At 38.1% G+C, this 16,479-nt stretch overlaps 1 protein-coding gene across 3 annotated transcripts in view; it reads right to left on the reverse strand.

Moving 5' to 3' along the window:
- LOC134207731 (gamma-aminobutyric acid receptor subunit alpha-6) overlaps nt 1-16,479 on the reverse strand; it is a 642,164-nt gene that overhangs the window by 62,239 nt on the left and 563,446 nt on the right. The window contains exon 2 of one of the 3 annotated variants that reach the window (XM_062683579.1): nt 2,217-2,323. The exons of the other annotated variants lie outside the window; for them this stretch is intronic. Within the exon in view, the coding sequence (XP_062539563.1) occupies nt 2,217-2,263 (47 nt within the window). The 5' untranslated portion in view covers nt 2,264-2,323. The remainder of the gene's footprint in view (nt 1-2,216; nt 2,324-16,479) is intronic. 3 annotated transcript variants of the gene reach the window in all.

Raw genomic sequence — 16,479 nt, forward strand, 5'->3', positions numbered from 1 at the left:
TCTGAAAAATTTAACTCGGATCCCTAATAAACTCGCCGAAAGCATTCTAATGAACATAAATTTGGGCATTTTCAAAGACCTCGTGCAAATAGTGGCTCGGTCTCAGCGAAAATTACTGACATGTATAAGATACGAAATAACAAAAAGTAATATACAAAATATTCAAAGCATAACATATGTTGTTATTACAATATCAAAGGCAAAACATAATTATTTTTTGTTTTGTATTAAAATATCTGATAATGTTATGCCTAAAGTATTTATTTTGGATATTAATTTTTTTTACAATGTTATGGAAACTCATATGTGAATATGTACGTTATGTGGGAGATATTGATTTGAAAAATGTATTGGAGGTAACCACTTTCCCTTCGATGGGACTCGAACCCATGACCCTACAGTACGCTAGACTGGTGCTTTAACCAACTAAGCTACGAAGGACCTCCGTCGGCCTTCGCAACCTAGCGGCTACTGAACGAGCTCGAGATTCCCAAATTGGACGCATAGTCAAATCACTCGCAATCCATTTCTCAAGCCAACACTACCACATGTGTATAGTACACGTTCACATTAGAGGAGCGTGAGTATTTAGAATGTCTGGCGGCTGTACACATTCTTCATCAGCAACTGTACTGATCAAGTGAGGTTGTGTAAGCATTTGCCAGTCGGTCGTCAAGCTCAGACCCGACCGCATTGCGTAGGCAAGAGCACGCAACTCAGTGGTTACCTCCAATACATTTTTCAAATCAATATCTCCCACATAACGTACATATTCACATATGAGTTTCCATAACATTGTAAATTAACGTCCAAGTCGGGTGGTTTAATCCCCGGAAATAGGCAATTAACTTTGATTGAACTGAACCTGAGTTGCGTGCTCTTGCCTACGCAATGCGGTCGGGTCTGAGCTTGACGACCGACTGGCAAATGCTTACACAACCTCACTTGATCAGTACAGTTGCTGATGAAGAATGTGTACAGCCGCCAGACATTCTAAATACTCACGCTCCTCTAATGTGAACGTGTACTATACACATGTGGTAGTGTTGGCTTGAGAAATGGATTGCGAGTGATTTGACTATGCGTCCAATTTGGGAATCTCGAGCTCGTTCAGTAGCCGCTAGGTTGCGAAGGCCGACGGAGGTCCTTCGTAGCTTAGTTGGTTAAAGCACCAGTCTAGCGTACTGTAGGGTCATGGGTTCGAGTCCCATCGAAGGGAAAGTGGTTACCTCCAATACATTTTTCAAATCAATATCTCCCACATAACGTACATATTCACATATGAGTTTCCATAACATTGTAAATTAACGTCCAAGTCGGGTGGTTTAATCCCCGGAAATAGGCAATTAACTTTGATTGAACTATTAATTTTTGTTATTATTTTTTGTCATGTTACCACTTATTCATATCAAGTTCATAAAAACTGCTGTTTTCAAGATATTAGCTTCTGCTCAGGCTCTATAACAAAATGGTGTGGCGTTTGCCATATCACAAAGTAAGCCATGGAAGCAAAACACTTAAAAATAGCAAATTAGTGCTTAAAAATGGAAAAAAACGGTATTTTTTCATTGCAATAATATGGGGTTATTTTCAATTATCCCCTCGATTTAAACACTCTGAAATGAAGCCTGAAAGTAGTAGAATAAGGTCGAGAAAACAGATTGAAAAAATGTTTGCGCCATTCATAGATACAGCCGTTAGAAGAAAACGTTTTTTTCGAAGAAAAACCTCAATAACTTTTGATCCGCATGAGATATGGCAACGCTAAGTCCATGAAAAGTTGCGCCCTGCAAAGCACAAAAAGTGCTCTGAACATCACATTGCTGAGAATTTTGAAAAAAAAAGTTAGAGCAAAAAAACTGTTTTTTTGAGGGTCACCCTAAGTAAACTTGGGAAAATTGCTCTAAATCAGTCAATTTAAGAGCTAGAGAAATAATTTTTTTAGCAAAATTCTTGGAATCTGGCTGAACTATAACTTCGCGGAACATTGTATAGCCGTATCTCTGCAAATGAAAAAGTTTTATATTTAATTTTTTTTCAAATGTGGCCCACCCTAATTTTTATGAAAACCTCAAAAAGCCCCTCACCGTTAGGAGCAACTTTGTAGAACAAAGTTTTTTTCTATCTCTGCTATGTTCGGCTTGAACAACTTATTACCGCTTTATATGCTACCTGGACCAATGTGCAATGTGACAAGTATGTTGAATCATACTCACGGTCCCGGCAGTACGCCGTACATTAGCAATAGCAGAATCATTGCCATGGAAAGTAATGCCAGACTGTGTACGTCTCTTTCCAATTATATGTCTCCCTGTGAGTAATCCTGGAAAGAGAATAACGTATTCATATGTAATTAGTTTAAATAAGAATCATGTTAGTGCTCAATCATGTAACTGAAAGGAAGCTCAAAACGCATGTCGAAGGTTTTCAAACGAGTATCAGTTTAAGTACGGAATCTTCCCTCCTCTTTAGTACTATCAATATCATTTTATCAAACCTCATAAAAAAAGCCTTAACCTAGTACAGATTACATACCATTTGCATCCCATACGGTACGCAGAGTAGCAGGAACGTAGCGAATTCCGAACCTATGAAGCCACCAAACCGCACGTTTTGCGACAACGCCTTTCATTGAAATCTTTTATTCATATCCAGGGCCCCACAAAGCAGCCACCGCACCGCCACCACCACCAACATAAAATGAGGAAAACTTTCATTGTGCTACGCGGCACCATCTAAGCTGTCCCTCCCCACTTCCCACTGGCAGATGTTTATGTTCCTAGTTTGTTGAATTTTCCGATAGCTCAAAGCCTCGATGAAGGTGATGATGATGTCGAAGGGACAACGACGACATAGCGCGAACATAAACTATTCGATTTCGTAGTGGTCCTCTGCAATCATGGGATAAAGATGCGATAGTAAGATGCAACGATGTAAGACAAGTGAGAAGGGCGGTACCAAATTCATTGGTTGATCATCTCTGTTTCGATGTTTTCTAGGAAATCCATATTTCCGAATCATTTTGGCCTACATAACCGCTGAGATTCCACCTCGTTTTCTGCTTTTGAAGATGGTTGTACGAAAGCAGTTGATCGAAATCGCGATCGAAGTAACGCAATCATAGGACATCTTTTTTGAAATTGTTCACATAAAATATGCGAACAGACAAATAAAAAAAAACTAGTGATGAAAAACGGCTTAGCTCCTCCATTTCATGGCTTGGGACTGGGAGAAGCCGTGTTCGATGGCTAAAAATACCCAACTGAATTCAGTCAGACACATTGGAATAAATTGATCAAAGTTTAGGAGAAGCATGAAGTCTATGAAACGTTCTTCGGTCATGTCTGCCAGAATATCAAATTTTTCTTTCATTTGGGTGAATTTTGAAAGCATCTTCAGCAGTGCTGTAGTTGTAAAATTATGCTAGCTAGTCGTTTATTTTTAGAAAGGGCGCTGATATACTAGGGTGTTGTTAAGGGTTTTTAAGGGTGTATATTTGATAACTGAAACAAATATAGCAAAATTGGTACTAATGTAGCGACCAAATGTCGTACAGTATCCCCTATAAACCTAAATATGCAGTTTACATTCACTCAGCAATGGGGAAAGTAACATTTGTTTGGCCAAGGTCATTTACCGTTTACCGTTGTCAGCGTAGCTCAGAAGCGACCATATTGATAAACAGAACTCTGCTTCTGAGCTGCGGAGGGAAATTTAATCGTTTCCTTTTCTTGTTTACTTACAGGTGACGACGGTTCCGCGTCCAAAGGTCTGGTGACATCACACACCACTCACGAGAGTTTGGCGCCAAGAGCGGAGAAATCGACGCCGCCAGAGAAGCGCGCTTGCGTTCGGCGACGGGCGAGACCCGTGCGCGAGACCCGTTAGTTAGGTTAGCTCTAAGTTAATTGTTAAGTGATTAAAGAGTCTTGGATTAACCACCGACGAGTATTCGTGTCTTTCCTTTTACCGAAAACCAGTGCCGCCGCGCGGCCCACCGGCGGGGATCGTCGCCCCGTCGGTAGAGGTCTGTTCAATTGGTGACAGCGGAAAGCGCCTAAGAAAGTGCGCCGGTACGCCGAAAAAGTTCTGTGAAAGTTAGTGACAAAGTGAAATGCATAGGAACTGAAGATTAGCATAGGGCTGTTCATTGCCGTCGAAGAAAGCGGATGTGTAAGGAGAAAAGTGTGAATTTCGGCTCTCCTGCCCAAAAAGGCCCTACTCAAGAAGGAAATAAGTGAACACCAAGCAAGTGCAAATGCGCTCCAGCAGCCAAGGAAAGAGAATTCAAGCAAAGTGAATTAAAAATTTGAAGCTTACAAACCAGTTCAATTTGTGACGGGTTTCAAGCCGGAAGAGACAAGTGATTCAGCAATCCTCAGAAAATTAAGGTAAAAAAAACCTAACGAGAACAGAGCCCATATGAGAGAACAAGCATTGTTGTAAAAGTAGTGAAAAACGTGCACTAGTGAGTCTATAGGCTAACCAGTTGTAACCAGAACTTATCGCAAAGGAGAAACCCGGTGGTGTACTGCTACTACGTTTTGTGATTTATCTTAACGGATATCGGCGTGCTTCTTCATGATGGTGTTCCGGGAAATGTTGTACTCGACTATCGCTTGGTAAGTGATCAGAAATAATTACATTGGTTGGGATTGAAAATGGTAGTAAAACAACACTAGGCGCAGCGAGAATCGAACTACTTATTCAAGATAGTAAATTTCCAATTACCTTTCACCTAGTGGAGGGCCTGATAGTGCCAGTGATTATTGGAATTGAGTTCCTTCGTCAACATGTTGCGGAAATCAGCGAAGGCTTCCAAACCATTACTTTCCACAGAAATGAAAACCGAACTAATTGTGCGGGGAAGCGGAAAACTCCAATCAACGAATACGTTCACACTATTAATACAGTCCGACTTCGAGAAGATGGAGTGGGTGCATATAAAAAAGTATCTGACGGAAATTTGGAGAAACACTATGATGGTCCACAGGGAAAACAAAAAGCAATGCTCGACTTGGATGCTGCTATGGATTATGATGTAATTGAATATAAACAGTTCAAAATGTTGACAGGATATGATCGAGAAGAGAAACTTTTAGGCCTAGTAAAACTTGATCACTTAGGCCAAGATAATAGAGATGAAGTTAAGAACATCATATGTAATTTTAGCGATGTGTTTTTTATAGAAGGCGATAAGTTGACTTACACGAACGCAGCATTTCATGAAATTGAAACTTCATCAAATGTTCCAATCTATAAGCGGCAATACAGATTTCCAGAAACCACAAAGCAGCACATAAATGAACAAATTAAAGAAATGCTTGCCCAAGGTATTATTAAACCAAGTAAAAGTCCCTGGAATGCTCCGGTACTATGTGTACCTAAAAAACCAGACGCTAATGGAAACAAAAAATATCGGGTGGTGGTCGACTTTAGAGACCTTAACCTCATTACAAAACCATTTGTTTACCCAATTCCACTGATAAACGATCTATTGGATAGTTTAGGAAACAGTAAATACTTTTCAACGCTAGATTTGAAATCAGGCTATGAAGTATCTTTTACAATAATTCTCATATAATAGAGACGCCAGCTCAAATGATCGTTCGATATTTGTAATTTTTTTTTATTGACATTTAAAAAAATCTTTACAAATATCGAACGATTATTTGAGCTGGCGTCTCTATTATATGAGAATTATTGTAAAAGCTTTTTCATTTAGGCACAATGAATCTACTGAAAGGCTGATTAGTCAATCATTCTTGCTGTACAAGTTTCAGTAACCCGAGCAGCACAATTCAGACCGTTTTGGTTGCAGTAACCCAAATACGACTGAATTTGGTTGTACATAGGTCACAGAAACTCGTATATGACAAGTGTGTTGCCGGGGAACCCAACCCGAATAGATGAAAATAGCTCAATTATATTAAATGTTGATTAGGTAGCAAAATGAGATATGGACATGATTGATATAAGAGATAAAATATCAGACGACAATATCAAAATTTTGCACTAAAATATCATGAGGAGATCAAGTTATGCTATTTGTAAGAAGCGATCAATATCATGTGCCATTAGTATGTTCTTATCCATAGTATATCTTGATATTTAAGTGATATTTCGTGGCAATTTTTTTATATTGTTGCCTCTTATTTTATCTCTTATATCAATCAAGCCCATATTATGTTTTGTTATGCTGTTCATGGCTTCTGCCCGAGAATAAATACAATTAGCAATAACGGCGCAGCTGATATGGGGTCTCCAGTAGCCTTACGAGTAAAGGCGTAGGAATGCTAATCCGGATATGGTGAGTTTGAGTCCGGTCTGTTCTTTTTTTTAATTTTATTTAAGACACTTTACACCATTACAGTGAATTCGTGTCAAACGCAAATTTCGTCCTAAAAAATAATTTATACAGTGAACTCTCTCTAACTCGATATTCTGTATCTCGATATTCTGTAACTCAATATTTTCTCTTACTCAATGAAATTCAAAGTCCCTTGAATTTCGCATACTGCGGTATCGCCGTAAGTCGATACCACCCTTGCTCTATATACTCTAAGTCGAAGTAATTTCCCAAAGCATTTTCTTGCTAACTCGATGTTGTCAGAATAAGTTCACATGCACTAAATTCACGATATCATACCAATTGGAAGAATGCCGTTTGGCCGAAAAGTTAAAAAGCTTATGTTGTGAGTAATGCACAGCATTTTTTTTCATCTTTTTATAAATTTTTATAATAAAATTTATAATGCTAACCTGTCGAATAATAAAAATAAGAGGGGGGGGATGTAGTATTTCGGCTTGGTGATGCCTTTGGCGACTGAGCCTTTCAAATAAAGAAAATATTTGAAAAAAATGAGTAGTAGGAATTACATGAAGTGTGTAGCGAGAAGTGAGGAATGAGACATTTCGCACATCTCATAATAGGAAATAGGAAGTGAATAGTGAAAAGTGATAAGTAAAAAGTCTAAAGTGAGAAGTGAGAAGTAAGAATTGAGAAATAAAAAGTTAGAAGTGAGAAATTTGAGAAGTGAGAAGTGGAAAGTGAGAAGTAATAAGCGAAAAATAAGAAAGTAAGAAGCGAAAAGTAAGAAGTGATATATGACCAATTCGAAGTGAGAATGGATAAATGAAAAGTGAGAAACAAAAAGTAAAAATGGAACAGTTAATTGTGAAAAATCAGAAGTGAGAAGTAATAAAAATGAAGTAAGAATTGAGAAGTAAATAGTGAGAAGTAAAAAATGAGAAATGAGAAGTAAGAATTGAAAAGTGAAAAGCTAGAAGTGATAAATTTGAGAAGTGAGAATTGAGGAGTGAGAAGTGAGAAGTGAGAAGTGAAAAGTGAGAAGTAAAAAGTGAGAAGTGAAAAGTGGGAAAATGAAGTGAAAAATGAGAAGTGAAAAGTAAGAAGTCAGAAGTGGGAAGTAAGGAGTTAAAGATAAGAAATGAGAATGGATAAATTCGAAGTGAGATGGGAGTAAAGATAAGCAATAAGTGAAAAGTAAATTGTAAAATGTGAGAAGTGTGGAGAAAGAAGTTTGAAGTCAGCTTAGCTTAGCTTAGCTTAGACTGACTGTACATATCAATGGTTGCTACTCCGTGATTGATCAGAACTGGTGCAAATTGCACTTCGATCCAAGTGAATAGTGGCTGGGATTTACCATCTATTCTCGAAGTGCACGTTTCAGCAGCTCCCAAATGTTGATCAATAACGGCACCGGACAAGTTCTTACAGCAAGGGTGTTATCGATCATTTAGTAATCTGCCTTCGATCAGTTAGTAGTTTGTCAATAACTCATTTCAGAGGCTAAATTTCAAAATGTGTTGTATGGTGGACTTCTAGTGCAAAGGTTTATCTACAACTCTACCTAACAGTTCGTTGTTTGAATTTCACTAATAACGGAGCTATAGCGCTAGTAGCAGTAACTTCGACTAAATGATTGCATATTTTGTTATCATTTAGTATAAGTATAACAACTAGCACCGTAACTCCTTTAATAGTGGAATTCGAACATCGACCTGTTAAGGAGAGTTATAGAAAAACCTTCGCACTAAAAGTCCACCATATAACACATTTTGAAATTAGGCCTCTGCAATGAGTTATTGACAAACTACTAAATGATCGAAGGCAGATTACTAAATGATCGATAACATCCTTGCCTTACAGTCAGTTGGGAAAGGGATGGAATGTTTGTGTGTGGTTATTGTTGCTACTAGAGACCGAGAATACCTCTGCATCTCCACAATTACCACGGGAAGGAAGTTGTGTTAGTTGGATGGGGTAATTAGTAACATAGATCGGGATTCACCATGGAAAGTGATGTAACCCATGCAACTTCTATACAACAGCATTAGCATTTCCTAATCTTGTTCAATTGTTCATCCTTCACGAGGATAAACAATCAATTGCTCAAAGTGAGCGATTGTTCATTTGAATTTTGGATTAAGCGCCCGCGTCACAATTTCTTTAGCGTAAGGAAAGTAGAAAAGAAACGGAAATGAAATTGAAAATAAGGAGATATTCGCGGTTGTTAAATCACATTGATAGTAATCGGAAAGCTAATGTCAATCAGCAACTCTTATTTTATCTCAATTTGAGGTTAAGTAAGAATGCACAGCCAGTCATATTTCGTAAAACTATAGGAACGTAGAATTTGAGAAAAAGTTTTTACGAACAGATCGTAATTTTTCTAGTTTCGTATGTCTTACAAAAGGTTAAATCAGTTCTATATAATACAGTCATGGAACGGACTTACCATATTTGCAGCTCAATTTTTAGGTAATTCCGCACTATCGTTTCTTCTTCTTTCAACTTAGTTTCTCGGAAGATCATATCCTTCATTCAGCTGCACTCCGGCACCTTTCCAATCCTCCATAATGCAAAGTACGGGCCTTAATTTTCATTCAGCTACAATTCTCCAGAGTACAGAGGAAATTTTTTTCCGGAAAAATCTTGGAATTCCTCAAATGTCTCATATATCCTGAGTGAAAATTTCTTCTGAAAATTCAAAATAATTTCTCGTGGAAATTTTGGAAAATATTTCTTGAAAATTCGGGATCTCTTCGCTCTATTTAAAAACTAAAACTATGGAAATTTAGATGAAATTTGAAAGAATTTTCTGCGATTTTGAGGTATAACTTTTATGGAAATTATTAAGAATTTCCCTTGGGAAATCTAAAGTTCTTCCTTCGTCGCTATTTGTATATAGCTTCTAAATTTATGAATGAATCATTCTTTTGAAACTGTCCTCTTGCTTGAAAGTGGCCTTCGTTATGTATGTCGTATGTATGTACTATACACTCTTGAAACTGATGATGCATCCTATATACATAATTTGTAAAGAATTGGACCAAGTTTTCGGTTTCATGTTCATGTAATAAAAGATATTTAATGTAGTGATGCTCTCATCCCTCCGCGTAATAAACATTCTACTTCAGATCACCAAAATAATGTAAAAATCCCCTAAAGTTCATCTAAAAAAAAGGGGAGGTGGCATATGCTCCGGAGGACACAATTTTGATAATGAAATTTTGCTCCTACCAGCTTGGAGCAGACTGTAACGTCTGACGACAAACAAACCGGTAAAACTGTGGACAAATCGATCAAGACCGTGGGCGGCCAGGTGCTCGATGTTTGCTGGGCCGACGATAGCAGTAAAGTTTTCATTGCCTCGGAAGGCAGATTTTCGGAATAATGTGCTGTTAAGGTGATTATAGAATATAGCCAGAAATCGGCCATTTTGAAAACCACGTGCTTTTCCAATATTTGTTTCAAGAGCACGAGACGAAAGAACCATAACGCGTATGGGGCTGAAATAATGGTAGATCGTATTCCTAGTTATGCCGAACAATCATAATTTGAATTTCGGCACTGTACGAAAACTATTACGCCAGATTTGGGGTTTTGGAAATACATGTAGATAAACATGTGGTGAATTTGAAATTCACCACGGGCTTCATTCTATAATCACCTTAATGCTAACGAATTTCTAGGTTGAATGTGGGAAGTTGGCTTATCAATTGGCCGTATAAGTCGCACAGCACAGTGCCCCGGTCAAGACATCTTGTTGGGTCAAAAAAAAAACAAGCTGTCCTTGCTTGATGTTAGCGATGATGCTGCGTTGATGTTGATTATCCTAGGGCGGTCATTGAAAGCGCAAGAAGACACGTTGAATCTACACTACAAGCAAGAAAAACTCCACTCAGGCACCAGCTCAAACATCGCTCACAACGGTGTATTTTCCTGTTTTTTGCTGCGATATTGGAAAGAATTGTTTGACCAGTGCCGCTGATGCTGTTAACCCTTAATCATAACAAAAACGGAATCGAAGAAGAATCACAAACATCCTGGAATCGAATACATGTTTTTAAACTGATACTTAACGAGCTCCTAGAGACATATAGCAACGGCACGTGCTTGATGTTGTACGGAAAAAAGCCTTCAAATAAAACAACGTCCAGGAGCATCTGCGTCTGATCAGGGTATTTGAACAAAAAACTGGAACAACTGCATAACTGTATAAATCATTTTTTTCAATTTCTGAAAGAAATGGAAAATATTTGAAAAAAAATGACAACACCACAGAAAACCAGGAGAAAGAAGTTTGAAGTCAGAAGTTAAAATTAAGAAGTGAAAAGAGAGAGGTCAGAAGTTAGAAGTGAAAAGTTTGAGAACTGAGAGGTGAAAATGAGAAGGGAAAGGTAAAAAATGAAAATAGGAAAGTGAGAAGTAAGAAGCACATACAGCACAGCACAGCACCATTCAACACTTCGAAGAGATTGCATGTTGACTCACCATAAAAACCATACGATTATGATGTCTTGTACCCGGGTTCCCTGTTACTTGATTGCACCATCACCAGAATAAATTGTGAGTTGTGAAAACGTTGAACGATGGTTAATCAAACATGAAGATATACTCAACTTATTTGTGACTTAATTTAAACAAACAAATCAATTTTGAAAGACGCATTGAAGTTACATGGCAGAAAATATGCAACTTAATGATTTTGTTTCGTGTATTTGGTTGTTTGTTTCCAAATGTCAAATGCCTACTGCATTGCAATGTTAATGAAACATTGGTCACAATTCACAATTCAAACAATTTTGACATGTTGATGCAACTTTATCGTACTTTGATGTTTTTCCAATGCCTTTAATTAAATCTGAATAGAAAAAAGGTGATTTTTGGAAGATGTTGCGTGTGCTACTTGGGTAACTATTTACATCAATTATCTTTTTCTTTTTCAGCACCATTGCAATGCACGATGGTCCAGGATATAGATTTACGCGGAAAGATGCATTTTACGCCAAAAGTATATATTTTAGAAAAAAATGTTGTTCTACAAAATTGTTCGAAATAGTAAGGCCATTATTATGGTGCTACCAAAAAATAGGGTGGCCCATCATATAAAAAGAAAATGATTTTTTTTAATTTCTCGGTGTATTGACATGTTATGTTCTACAAAGTTGTAGCGCAGCTTATTCCAATCAATTTTGCTAAAAAAAACTTTTTCTGTAGCTCTTAAGTTGGCTGATTTAGAGCAATTTTACTTAACGGACGGTACGTGGAGGAGGCGAATGAACCACGAGTTGCATCAGCTGTTGGGAGAACCATCCATCGTTCACACCGCGAAAATCGGAAGACTGCGGTGGGCCGGGCACGTAGCCAGAATGTCAGACAGTAATCCGGTGAAAATGGTTCTCGACAACGATCCGACGGGAACAAGAAGGCGAGGTGCACACAGGTGGAGGACGCAGACTGCGTGGTTGGCGAAGTGCAGCCATGGACAGAATAAATAAAAAAATCTTTTACTGCTTTCTTCGCCACCTATTTTGCTTCTTGGAACTTGTTGTCGACAAACTAGGAGCACAGACCGTGATCGGAAAATGATTGCTGTTATGGGTATCATGAAGAATCCGCCAAATGAATCGGGACGCTAGCATCTCAGAACATATTGAAAGATCTAAGGCTAATCCTAACTCCGATGGCTTGGATATTACAGTGTATGTTGATCGGGAGGCACACCATTCCGTATGGCAAGGCCTACACCATGCTGCCAAAAGTGACGGTTTCCAGTTTCTAGTAGCAAACTGTAGTTTTTTTCAACGAAGTTTTGGGAAACTACTCGATTATTCGCCTTAGTCTCTAGCAAGGTTATCACAGTTGGTTCATGATGGTTAATCAGCAGCTTCAATTCATTGATGTTGGAGCGTAGGCCACGAATATTCCACTGTAATGCAAAGCATCTCGCGGAATCGTTATGGGAAGTAGGGTTATGCGCTAATTCGTCCATGGCGCTAGTATCCGTCATATCAAATTATAAATCACTAAATACTCGCGAATCGTAAACTGGAATAATGAACTAATCATCTGACGAGATAGAAAAAAAGTGTACACTACGATCTGCATTCATTTAAATTACATTCCGGGGTTACTTACTTGAAATACAGTTAAATTTAACTTCGCGACTGTGACTGTTTGCACAATTTCCTACGTTATCCGTGCGACGAGGGAAAATCCAGTTCGTTCACTGCTGTAGAAGACGCGCAACGCCGTCACCAAAATCAACGTAATTCACTGATTTTCACCGCACTTTTTCACATAAATTTCTCACTGCGCACTAAATAAAAGCAATGTTTATTGCTCAAGTGAAAAATAATTGAAAAATAACTACCGGAAGGCGTTCAACTGATCTGTTTTTTCAAACTTTAGAGCGTTTGAAATTTATTTTCTTCGTCGCCTTGTTTATAGTCGAAAAACGCGTTGCCAAACTAGCGGTTTGAACTGAAATAATCTTATGTTACACATCTGATAATACATCATGCAGTCAATAAAAGTAGGGTTTTCAATTATTTTACGCTAGCGTAAGAAAAGTAAAGTCTTCCAAATAAATATTTTTCATACACACTCGTCATTCATACTAAAATTTTCTACTATTCCAAAAGATTGAAACAGGAGAAATAATTTCATAATAGAAATTTGTTGGCAGCACTACCCACGTACATGTTGAGCATGTGTGTTAGTTGTTTGACAGACTGAGGCATTTAACTGAATGGCAGCACAATCAAAACCATTTTTATGCGGTCGAAATGGGATTGCACTAGGAAATTTTTGTTAACTGGAACCGAAATAAACTTTCAAATTTGACCGAAATGATAGTTATTCTGCATGAAGTCACAGATAAGTCATCCAGTTATCCAAGAAATGGCTTGAGCTCAGGAACGAAGATTTGCAGTCCTGTTTTAAGTACCCAAGTAACAATTTCCATACTTCTTGGATTTATCTAATTCTTATTGCGGACTTATGACAGCAATCACGAAGCTGATTGCTCAGTTTTATTGGCGCTCTTATTGCTATCAATAAACCTCCCATAAATCTGCTGAAAAATGATTCAAACGTCAAATGCCTATTGACCATATGAACAGATCTATGGTAGTGATGAAGAGCGTAATAAATCCAATTTTCAACGCTCGAATAAAGCTACAATTTTTGGTCATAATGTGGTCAAATGAATTACCCCCATAAGAATGTTTGTATTGCGAAGAGTTTATGACGGTGTTTTATAAAAGCAAAATTTTCCTGATCAAATTCCATGATGGCCATATTGAAAATGGAAACGCATTTCGCAGTCAGTGAAATATATCACTGATATGCATGATTTAACGAAATTTTCACCGCTTATCATACTTTTTCCGATAAGTAATTTTATTAATTATAGTTTGGGCAAAAATACTACTCGATTTAGTGGACGTCCTAGATGTTGTGGTAATCAATATTTTCGATTTATTTCCCTGAACTACGTTATAGGACCGGCGCGTGGTGTTCAACCTTATTTTTTCACAACATTTGACCATAAAATCGGAAGCGCACTTCTTTTCAATGGTACTGAATCGAAAAAACAACCTGAAATAAAATATTATTTTGTTGTCATCATCATAATTTTCATCAACAATTCATTTTGTTATTATTTTTCTGCAAAGATTTGTTTCTCTTTTTTAATGCAACATTTTAACAGCTGCCGCAGCCAAATTCCCTTTTTTGCGGGTGGTTTAAAAAGGGTTTGTAAATGCTCTTATAATAGGTTTATAGTGGTTATCTGGAGAGGGCCACTTGGCAATATCTTACTCTTATAGTGGTCATCAGAAGGTTGCCGCGTATTACTCGGTTTTATTGTTAGATCTTATAAACTGATCTTGAAAACCATTCTTAGAGCGGAATAAAACTTAAAATGTTACTTGGGTATGCTACATGCTCCTTGTGGTACAGAGAAAGGATACGTAAATGATCAAATTCCGATTTCAAATATGGAACATGCTCTCCGTAATACAAAGAACAGAATGTGTTCACAGTTTATGTTCATGGTCATCCAAGAAATCTCTGGAGTAAGGCCTTTCGATCTACACGCGTAACTGAAGATCAGTTTTCCGGTTTCAAATAGGGTACATGCTCTCAGTGGTACAAAGAACAGAATGCGTTCACAGCATATGTTCTTGGTCATCCAAGAACTCTCTGGAGTAAGGCCTTTAGATCTACACGCGTAACTAAAGATTAGTTTTCCGGTTTCAAATATGGTACATGCTCTCTGTAGTACAAAGAACAGAATGCGTTCACAGCATATGTTCTTGGTCATCCAAGAAATCCTTGGAGTAAGGCCTTTTGATCTACACGCGTAACTACAGATCAATTTTCCGGTTTCAAATATGGTACATGCTCTCTGTAGTACAAAGAACAGAATGCGTTCACAGCATATGTTCATGGTCATCCAAGAAATCTCTGGAGTAAGGCCTTTCGATCTACACGCGTAACTGAAGATCAGTTTTCCGGTTTCAAATATGGTACATGCTCTCAGTGGTACAAAGAACAGAATGCGTTCACAGCATATGTTCTTGGTCATCCAAGAACTCTCTGGAGTAAGGCCTTTAGATCTACACGCGTAACTAAAGAATAGTTTTCCGGTTTCAAATATGGTACATGCTCTCTGTAGTACAAAGAACAGAATGCGTTCACAGCATATGTTCTTGGTCATCCAAGAAATCTTTGGAGTAAGGCCTTTTGATCTACACGCGTAACTACAGATCAATTTTCCGGTTTCAAATATGGTACATGCTCTCAGTAGTACAAAGAACAGAATGCGTTCACTGCATATGTACTTGGTCATCCAAGAAATCTCTGGAGTAAGGCCTTTCGATCTACACGCGTAACTGAAGATCAATTTTCCGGTTTGAAATATGGTACATGCTCTCAGTAGTACAAATAACAGAATGCGTTGACAGCATATGTTCATGATCATCCAAGAAATCTCTGGAGTAAGGCTTTTTGATCTACACGCGTAACTGAAGATCAGTTTTCCGGTTTCAAATATGGTACATGCTCTCTGTAGTACAAAGAGCAGAATGCGTTCACAGCATATGTTCTTGGTCATCCAAGAAATCTCTGGAGTAAGGCCTTTCGATCTACACGCGTAACTAAAGATCAATTTTCCGTTTTCAAATATGGTACATGTTTTCTGTAGTACAAAGAACAGAATGCGTTCACAGCATATTTTCATGGTCATCCAAGAAATCTCTGGAGTAAGGCCTTTCGATCTACACGCGTAAAGGTAGCCTCACACCTCTGGGATTTGGTCCGCGGATTTTTTCCCCATGTATTTTTACATATGCGATGTTTTCGGGATTTGGGCACGGAAAATCAAAATCCCGGCCCCATTTAAAATGCACGGGGACCAAAATCCGCCGGAAAATTTTCCCGAGGTGTAAGGTGGCCTTAACTAAAGATTAGTTTTCCGGTTTCAAATATGGTACATGCTCTCTGTAGTACAAAGAACAGAATGTGTTCTTAGCATATGTTCTTGGTCGTCCAAGAAATCCCTGGAGTAAGGCTATTCGATCTACACGCGTAGCTAAAGATCAATTTTCCTGTTTCAAATATGGTTCATGCTTTCTGTAGTACAAAGAACAGAATGTGTTAACAGCATATGTTCTTGGTCATCAAAGAAATTTCTGGAGTAAGGCCTTTCGATCTAAACGCGGAACTAAAGATTAATTTTCCGGTTTCAAATATGGTACATGCTCTTTTCATAATGGGCACATTACATATTCAGAACAGGCCTTTTGATCGTTGGTTACGCGTGTCGACCTGAAGGCCTCCACTACAGGTATTTCTTGGATACCCGCGAACGGCTTTCATACGCAGATTTTGTTATATGTACCACAATGGGTACATTACATTTACAAAACAGGCCTGTAGATCATTTGTTACGCGGGAAGGCCTTCACTTCCGGTATTTCTTGGATAACCGTGAAGATCTTCCATACGCAGGTTCTATCATATGTACCACAATGGGTACATTACATTTACAAAACAGGCCTGCAGATCATTGGTTATGCCTGTAGACCTGATGGCCTTCACTTCAGGGATTTCTTGGATAACCGTGTAGTTCTTCCATATGCAGATTCTATCATATGTGCCACA

The sequence above is a fragment of the Armigeres subalbatus genome, chromosome 1 (genome assembly GCF_024139115.2).
Source record: "Armigeres subalbatus isolate Guangzhou_Male chromosome 1, GZ_Asu_2, whole genome shotgun sequence".
NCBI lineage: Eukaryota > Metazoa > Arthropoda > Insecta > Diptera > Culicidae > Armigeres > Armigeres subalbatus.